The sequence below is a fragment of the Carya illinoinensis genome, chromosome 11 (genome assembly GCF_018687715.1).
Source record: "Carya illinoinensis cultivar Pawnee chromosome 11, C.illinoinensisPawnee_v1, whole genome shotgun sequence".
In the NCBI taxonomy this organism is placed as follows: Eukaryota; Viridiplantae; Streptophyta; class Magnoliopsida; order Fagales; family Juglandaceae; genus Carya; species Carya illinoinensis.
In genome coordinates this window covers 38,686,315-38,696,193 of record NC_056762.1, presented here as the reverse complement: position 1 = coordinate 38,696,193, position 9,879 = coordinate 38,686,315, and the positions used below count along the sequence as shown (strand labels likewise).

Here is a 9,879-nt window from a genome sequence, read left to right as displayed (position 1 = left end):
CAGACAACTTAAAATTTAGGGTTTTGAACACCTCTTTTTCACTTGGGATTATAAATAGAACAACTTACTTGTGTTCTTAGGTATAGAGAATCAAAGCAAAAATCCTAAGTGCTTCCAAAAGTTTTTGAGAGGAACCTTTCCCCCCCCATATGGTTAATTCTCTATTGAATAAACACATCTCCACTGCACTACACTCAAAATCAAACTTTATATGAGTCCATTGAAGTGAACGTATTCATTGGCCGGAAGTAGTGGTGTAACTGGTCCGGTTTTGGACAAAATTTAGGACTGAACTGATATGCACTAGTTTTGGATTTTTTCAAACCGATTACGCACCAATTATCCTCATAAACTGCTACTCTAATTTTAAAGTTTTAATGTACTATATTAGATATTATATAATACAATATATAATAGTATATAATACTATAGTGATAATATATTGTAGTATATTATAATTATATTATAGACTACAATGATATAATATAATATATAATATAATGATATATTATAGTATATTATAATATATAGTGATATAGTATTAGTATAACTATTAATATGCACTATATAATATTAGTATAACTATTAATACAATAAACAAAATGATATAAAATTTTAAAATTTAAAATTATATTAATTAGTAATTTATCATATAACACAAAACTATTTTATATATAGTTATATATTATATATAAATATTATATACAATAGAAAAAATTAAAATATATATATAAACTGGTCCGGTCCGGTTTTAGAAAAAGAAAAATTGAAACTGGACCAATTTTGACCGATTCTAAAAAAAATAAAACTGGTATCAGACCGAACTAAACTCAGGACCAGACCGAACTAAACTCAGGACCATACTGATCCCACAAGTTTGATCCGGTCTGGTTTACCAGTTTATCGATTTTTTTTACAACCCTAGCCAGAGGAGTTCGAAACTGTTGTTGATGCAGAGATCGAGAGGTTCTCGTGGGAAGCTATAGAAAGGTCGGAGTTCCGGCGCTACATGTGTGCAGAGATCGAGTGGATCACTTGTGGTGTTGTGAGCCAAGTTTAGCTACTACAAAGATTTCGTGAGTGTCTCCAAATTGATTGTAACAAACTTATTTTTTATAGTGGATTTGAGGTGGTGTCTTACACTCGGAGTGATTTTAAATTTTGAAAACTTTCTTCAAATGAGTTTCTACTTCATGATCAAAATCACTGTATTGATTATTTATGTTATTTGATTTATTGATTAACTGTTTGTTTGACTATAATTTTGAACAGACCATCAAAATTAGATTATACCTATTCAACCCCCTTTAAGTGTAGTGATTGGTAGAACTAATAATTCAATTTAATTCATACTTCTTCAATTAAAATAGTCAAATTAATATTCATGAGTCATAAATATATCAAATAAAGAAAAAAAACCATAAGGATATCTTTTATCACTACAACAGATAAAAGTAATCTTTTGGGACCAATTTTCTTTAGGGGCCAAAAGACAATGATTTGGTCCCAAAATATATCCTGAGATGAAAAAAAATCGTTTTAATGTCGTTCCAACAACAATGTCTTAAAATATATTTTGGGATAAAAATTATAATTTCATCTCAAAAGATGTTTTTTGAGACGAATTTGATGAAAACCATTCGAACACATTCGAACGGTAATTTATTTGTCACGATTGAATTTCGTCTCAAAATATCGTTCGAATTATTAAAATTTAATATTCACATTTTTTTCTGTATTCCAATCCAACTTACGCGCGTACAATTTAATATTCCAGTATTAATTTAAACATACGTACCCCAACATTTCAATCGGTCTCGCGCATGCTACGAAATACGAATCTGTACTTTTTCCATTCATGTGGATTGATTTCTCCACTGTCATAATTATTAATTATGATTCCTACTATTTTTTCATCCAGTTACTTTATTTTAAGAGTAATTCTATTTGTAATAATTAAATAGAGTTTGTATGTGTAAATTTTTATTAAAAGAAAAAAAATATTATTTTAAGATAAATATTTTAATAATTTTAAAAATAAAATTACTTATATCTATATTATAATCTCTAAATAGATATTGTATGTAATATTGTTCTTATTTTAAAGTTATTTGAAAGAGAATGAAGGCTGCAGAGAATTATAAATTATTTTACGAGGATTTAGGATGTTAGAGAAATTATCACGTGGCGGCCGGTGGTGCATGCATCTCGCCTCCGCACATCAGCACATGAAGATGAATATTCAAACCACATACGAATAAAGAATTTACACAACTCCTCTCAGCACAGACAAAAAGTACCACATGATTCAAACCATGTATTTTTTTAATCAGTTGTTGCATAAATTCTTTGTTCGTGGTTTGAACGTTGTATTTTTTCAATGTGCTGATGTGCTGAGACGAGAGTACTGCACCGTCGCCAAGTGATAATTTTTCCATCTTCCTCACAGAGACTGGCCAGAGTGGTTTCTCTGCCATCGAAAATTCTGTCTTGTACAGAAAGCTAGCTTAGTAGCTTGTATATAATATAGCATGGTCTTACAAAAAAATGACACGAATGCATGCATTCGTTTATCTTCCCTGACCGTTACTTCTTGGTCGAAATCTTCTTAATAAATAATCCAAGTACATGACTTTAGGGAGTACTTGCAGACTGCGGCCACCTCGATATCCCTTCTTAACTGTTTTTATCTAATAATATTAAAAAAAATCCAACGTGTGTAATATTAAATTAAATTGAGGACTAGATTGAATGCATGCTTAGAAAACATAGTGAGCAGGAGGTGGTCCACATTAGAAATGAAAATAAAATATGATTAACTGAATTGTATATTGATTATATGTGTAGAACTTTTCATTATTAAATACTATCCTGACAACTAAATGTAAAAATAATAATAATAATAATAATAGGGATAATGACGTAGTGGAGAAACTCAATCCCCGTGACTGGCAAAAAGTAAAAATCCGCAGCTTGATGTGCGAAGCCGATTGAAATATTGGGGTTTTTTTTTTTTTCTTTTTCTTTTTCCGGAAAATGATATGTCTATCGAGAAGTTCCTAATACTGATGATGTCAACCTAATTGTGTTTATTTTTTTTCTTTTTTCCTTTTACTTAATGAATAAGAAACATTTTTTTAATAACTTTGTGAATTCTTAATAAAAAGTTTAAAAATTAAAAAAAAAAAAACAGTAAAGTAAAGTGAAATTTGCACTGTCAGCAAAAAATTTTGATAAGAAATCTCGTAGGCCATTTTGGATTGGATTTGTTTCGAGGGCGGTCGTCGAAGACGGAGTGAATACATCATTACAGAGAAAAATGTGCACAAACAAAAAGAAAATCATACGAGAAATATTGTCTTCTTTAGTATATAGTACTAAGTGGAGTGGTCAAGTCAATACAACTAATCTTATTATGGCCCTCCGTAACCTAGTGGTCAAGTCGAGTGGCCTCCACGTTGCTGGACGAAGACTATTAACTACCGCATCAAAATATATTTATAAATTAATCTAATTTTATACCATACATTAAGGGATGATTTGAATTTTAAGATAAGATAATAAAAGTTAGAAATTTTATAAAATATTATTTTTTAATATTATTATTATTTTAAGATTTGATAAAGTTAAATTGAGATTTAAAAATCTTAAATTATTTATTATATTTTATATAAAAATTTAAAAAAATTTTAATGATGGTATAAAATGAAACACTTTCTGACTCCAAAAGAGGTCTAAATATGTATTATAATTAAATTAGTTTTATAATCTAACATATTAGCTATTAGGGATTTAAATTGGTCCAGTCTAGTCTTGGAAAAATCAGAATGAACCGGACCGGTAGCTATCGGTCGGTCCGTATAGTCAAGTCTAATTATTTTTTATTTCGTTCTTCTTTTTTACAAAGAAATTTATCAAAAAAATTTATTTAAATTACTAAATTAAAATTAAGAAAACTATTAATGTACATTATGTAACTAACTCATTAAAAAATATCTTATATAGTCAATAATAATAAATTAAATGAAAAATATATCATTAGTTTATATAATTACTATATAAAAATAACATATTAAATTATTAAAAATATTTTTAAAATATATAGGAATTTGGTCCGGTCTATTCCGATCCAAAATTTATAAATCCCGAGTCTGGACTAAATGGTTTTGGTCTACAATTTTTGGGACCAAGACTGACTGGTCTAGAGTTCGCTCTGATCCAGTTTTAATGAATCCGTCGACTCCAGACCGGCCAACTTACACTCCTATATACTATATTAGGCTACATTAGTTTGGAATTTACATTTCTCTTTCATGAACTCTAGATCATTGGAAGTCCCGATATGTTGCAACTCCACTCCATCAACTGGTGGGACAAAACTTAGTTTTAGATAAATTACAAGAAGGTTTTACAAATTAATTTATAAATTGATATAACTATATTTGATACATTAGATTTATGTTCTAAAAAGAAATTTATAATCTAATATACGGCATTATTTTTTTGATATGCGTGTGTTAATTAAACATTTCTCTAATTATAAATAGGTTGTACAATAATGATTTTCCATTCATAAAAGTATTTTGATCTTGGGTGATTTGTTCCTTAATTGCGATTAATTTTCTTAAATGATATTCATGTTAGAGGAATTATTTCTCTTAGACAAAATGATAAAAGAATACCCGAAGCCACATTTAAAAAATCGTCATGTTGGAATCTACTAAGAAACTATCAAATTGGTTAGGATAAGCAATGGCCACAGTATTCAACATTCATAAAGTATATATTAGCGTATTGTTTTTTTTGGGAGAAAACCAATTAATGAAATTGGATTTATTATATTGTTTATCGATATTGAAATATATTAAAAATTCGAGAAATCCAAACAGATGAACAAATTATTTTTCTTTATGAGGCTTCTTTTATTATGTTCGTGGTGTGATATATCCATCGATTCTAAAAAAAAGTAGTGTTTTTTTTTTTTTTTCCTCCCTCTCTTGTTACAGATGTTACTGTGTGTGCATAAGGCCCGGCCAATAATATATGTTAAACTAATTACGTCTGCGTGGATGCCAAACTACGTACAGTTACATTAAATTCTCAATCGCATTAGATCATTCAATGAACTCGGCTTTCAGGTGAATTCCACGAAAATCAGTCCACGTGGGGAAGAAGGAATTCAGAATTTTGACCTTGGAGGCCGAATTCCACCAACATCAACTATTACGAGTTTGAAATTTTTAAGGCTGAATCTACTCAGCTATATGAGTTTATTCTCTCAAATTTATCACTACTATAATTGTTTTTTTTAAATAATAAAAAATAAACTATTTTACTAATAATCACTTTATTAATTATTAATAAAAGAATAAAATAAAATATCTGAACAGTACAACATCAAAGCTCAACCATGCAATTATTTAATAGTAAAACAATAACATAAAATAAATAAATTACAATTCTTTTATGCATGACTTTTCTTTTCTTTTTTTCTTTTTCTTGTTCTTTTAAAAATTCTAGCTCCATCTAGTTAATGATAAATATTTTATTTTATTTTTTTGTTAAAGAATGAAAACTACTATATATAAATCTATGTCATATGTCTCTAATTGATAGATATGTTGATAATATCTTTTTTGTATATTTATATATATCACAATCTATTATGAAAATATATATATATATAAACAAATTCTTTATCATTTTGATAATAATCCGCCCTCCAAAGATAAATATCTGGATTCGTCACTGTCCAAATTAGTGTCGGCTAGCTAGTATGCTCAAGTATCTCTTTGAGTTTCAAATCATTTTTGGATTTTCAAATCATTTTTTTATGTAATTTTGGCACTTCGTCAACGGCGGCCCTAGTAGTCAAAATTCCAGTCCACAATATTTTAATCGGCTTCGCTCATGCTACCAAGTTTTTCCATTCACGTGGATCGAAATTATCCACTGTGATTTCAATCGGCCCTTGAATTATATTCCAAAATCATTTATGCAACAACTTGCCAAGTTGCCAACCGAATAATATCAGGACATCAAACCACGAAAAGAGAATGAATTTATGCAACAATTCCAAGCACAGACAAAAACTCTCACATGTATTGAAAGCAATATCTTTGACTCAAAAAATAATTTGACTTTGGAGGGATTATAACTTGCCAAGTTGCCAACCATGAACTTAGTTAAGGAGAAAGTAGACGGGGAAGCAAATAATTCAAGACTTCTGGCTCTATATAAGAAGGTGTGCTCAAACATGAGAACTACAGCAGAATACTAAAAACTTGATCTCTAAATTTGTAACACTCTTGATCTCAAAGAAGTTGTACGTGACATTCATCCAAAGTTCCAACTTGTAAGTCTCTTCATTTATCAATTCGAAAACTATATATTTCCTCAAATCTCATTATATATCTTTTTGCTTGTTTTCTTATGTTATTGTACGGTTTACGTTTTGTATCCTCATTTATAATACTCCAATATCGTGGCCTTCCAATATCTTTTCACATCTACTAACGATAAAAATATGTGAATAGTTTGATGAACAGTAAAACATTTGCTTAGTATATATTCGAAAAATTTGAAAAATTCTATTCGTCATGTCCTACACCACATACTAACATGTAATTTTTCATTTTTACTCTTCTATTTAAACACATACATGTTGATGTATAAACATGTGTATTTAAATAGAATAACAAAAATGATAAATCACATATTAGTCATGTTTTGTGTGTGGATATTGAGTAGCATATCTCTCTCTCTCTCTCTCTCTCTCTCTCTCTCTCTCTCTCTCTCTCTCTCTCTCTATGTGTGTGTGTGTGTGTGTCTGTATATATATCCCACCAAAAGCATCACATGATCATGGCTCTATTATATTACTGCTCTTTCACAGTATCTATGGCCCCCAAAATCCATTTCACACTCGAGCAGTCTCTTTCTAACAAGTTCAAAGATATGCTGACAAAAGTATTAGCTATATGGTCGGAAATCTTTAACATGACTTGTAAATCGACATTAGAGTAAAGACTTAGTGTCTGTTGGTGAACATAACTGTTAATTTTAAGATATTCTCATATTATTTTACTATTTATTACTATTCATAAATCATCTAGAATATTCTTAATATTCAAACGGAGCTTTAATGCTTATTGTAACAAGATTTCGTTATAATGAGCTAACTCTATTAGATACTCTAGCTATTTAGATACAATTCACAAATATATCAATTAATTTGGTGACAACTTTCTTAACTTCCAAAATCTGTATAATTAAACAATATATAGTTTAAAAGATTGAAAAAAAAAAGAAAAAGGATTTGAGTAAACACGAACTCGGCCCAATAGACCATTATTATCACTCCTAGTCCAGCCCTAATGAACATGCAAAATATCTCAGAGTTCATTAAAAAAAATTACATTAATCATGTAAAGGTAGCCCAGGTTATAACGAAAATTTGAAAAAGGCTGTAAGTAAATTAAGAGAGAGAATTTGAGAGAGAAATATTAAAATATGGTATTACAGGGATTTTTCAAGTTAGGAAAGCCCAAACCACCGTAAGTTTTATTATTCAATGAACAGTAAAGCATACAATTTGAAAAAAATAAATATTTGAAATACAAAGAAATCTTATTAGCTATTGTGGTAAATAAAATTGTAAAATATTCTTTTTATGAAGTAAATCTAACATATTAAATTTAATCACAATAAATTTTTAAAATTATTTTTATAAAATCTCTTTAAAAATCTAAACTTTTCAACAACGAAATATCTATGCTTAAAACCGATAAGTCTCATTTTATCTTCCTCCTTACCTTCCAAGCCATGCTTTAACCCAACTCACATAACATAAGTAGTATTCCTGATTTTGAACCTTTTTTTTCACATCACCTTACATTTGAATGCAGCTTCTGCGATGGGTTGTTGGAGATCTTATGCTGGTGATGAGAGACTTTCAAGCTCAAGTCTCACTGTTTCGATCGGTATATTTGCAGTATTATGGTTACTATGGGCCATTAAGAAACAAAAAAAGGTTGCAGTACCTCCACTGCCACCAGGTCCCCGTGGCTTGCCAATAGTCGGATACCTTCCGTTTATAGGTACTGAACTTCATACGAAATTTGAGCAATTGGGTGGGATCTATGGCCCCATTTATAAGGTTTGGCTTGCAAATAAATTGTGTATTGTGATTAGCTCACCCTCACTAGTGAAAGAAGTTGTTCGTGACCAAGATGCAATATTTTCCAACCGTGATGTGAACAGAGCTACACTTGCAGTCACATATGGGGGAGTTGATATTGCTTTTTCCCCAAATGGTCATGATTGGAAGATGTTGCGAAAGATTTTTGTGAGAGAGATGCTTAGTCCATCAAATCTTGATTCTACATTCGCTTTACGAAGAGAAGAGGTAAGGATTGCCATTAGAAATGTGTATGACAAAACAGGTACCCCCGTAGATGTAGGAGAACTAGTGTTTGTGACAGTAATGAATGCCATCATGAACATGTTGTGGGGCGGCACACTACAAGGAGAGGAAGGGGCTAAGTTTGGAGCTGAGTTTAAGACTATGTTTTCAAATTTAATGTTGATAGTCGGAAAACCAAATGTTTCAGACCTTTTCCCCACCTTAGCAAATTTTGATTTACAAGGGATTGCAAGGGAAGCAAAAGAGATTTCCAAAAATGTTGATCAAGTACTTGATTATGTCATTGACAAAGCGATCAAGAGTTTGGCTAAGGCCAAAGAAGAGGGGAAGACAATGACAAGACAAAAAGACTTTTTGCAAGTTCTCTTGGAAATAAGAGAGCAGAACACTGGTGCAGATTCGATTAGCATGATCCAACTCAAGGCCGTGCTTTTTGTATGTATATGTGTCCACTTTTCTACTTTTGTGTATCATTACTTTCGAGTCGAACTGAAGGGGTCGAGTTGGCTATTTATATCTTTAGCTAATTCCTAGACATTAATCAAATTTTATTTTTCTTTTATTTTTTTTATCAATTTTCTATTCAGCTAATCACCTTACTTGTGTTTTATTAGGACGTAGTGATTGCTGGATCCGACACCACAACAACCACGTCAGAATGGGTGATGGCAAGGCTGATGAAACATTCAGAGGTGATGAGAAAAGTCCAAGAAGAATTAATAGAAATAGTGGGGATGGATAAATTAGTCGAAGAATCTCATTTGCCCAAATTACGTTATTTAGATGCTGTAATTAAAGAGACGTTTCGTCTGCACCCACCTCTTCCTTTCCTAATACCTCGTAGTCCAAGCAAATCTAGCATCATTGGAGGGTACCATGTGCCCAAAGGTTCTAATATTTTCGTGAATGCTTGGGCTATACAAAGGGACCCAAAGTATTGGGAAAATCCATTGGAATTTAAACCCGAGAGGTTTCTAAATGATGGTTGTGGTACATTAGATTTTTCGGGCAATAATTTTAAGTATATACCATTTGGGTCAGGGAGAAGAATATGTGCAGGTCTTACACTAGGGGATAGGACACTTAAATACATCCTGGCTTCAATTTTGCACTCGTTTGAATGGAAATTGCCACAAGGTTCAGAGATTGATATTTCAGACACTTTTGGTATCATTACCAAGAAGAAGAGTCCAACAGTTGCAATTCCAACTCCAAGGTTATCCAAGCTTGAGCTCTACACATAATTGTACAATGCAAGGAATATACTTAGTTGCTTTGCATACCTACATACCAGTATAATGTATGAAGCCTCCATATGCACAATAACCAATGAGGTTGTGATGGTTTTCACTTCCTATACTCTATAGTTCTGGTGCAAAGAAGCTTTTATTTTCACTTTCCTGTATCCAAATTTGTGCAATTATTGGCCTATGAATAAATGCTTAGTTTGGAAA

General features: G+C 30.9%; 1 protein-coding gene across 1 annotated transcript; it reads left to right on the top strand.

The window, feature by feature from the left end:
• Positions 1 to 6,196: 6,196 nt before the first annotated feature.
• Positions 6,197 to 9,879, top strand: LOC122280495 (flavonoid 3'-monooxygenase CYP75B137-like). The gene is made up of 3 exons (XM_043091407.1): positions 6,197 to 6,355; positions 7,908 to 8,860; positions 9,040 to 9,879. The coding sequence occupies exons 2-3, from the start codon at positions 7,916 to 7,918 to the stop codon at positions 9,667 to 9,669; spliced, it is 1,575 nt and encodes a 524-aa protein (XP_042947341.1). The 5' UTR covers positions 6,197 to 6,355; positions 7,908 to 7,915; the 3' UTR covers positions 9,670 to 9,879.

Coding starts and splice junctions, on each gene's coding strand:
- LOC122280495 (XM_043091407.1), top strand. CDS start 7,916: ATGGGTTGTTGGAGATCTTATGCTGGTGATGAGAGACTTTCAAGCTCA. Junction 8,861..9,039: donor AACTCAAGGCCGTGCTTTTT/GTATGTATATGT, acceptor GTGTTTTATTAG/GACGTAGTGATTGCTGGATC.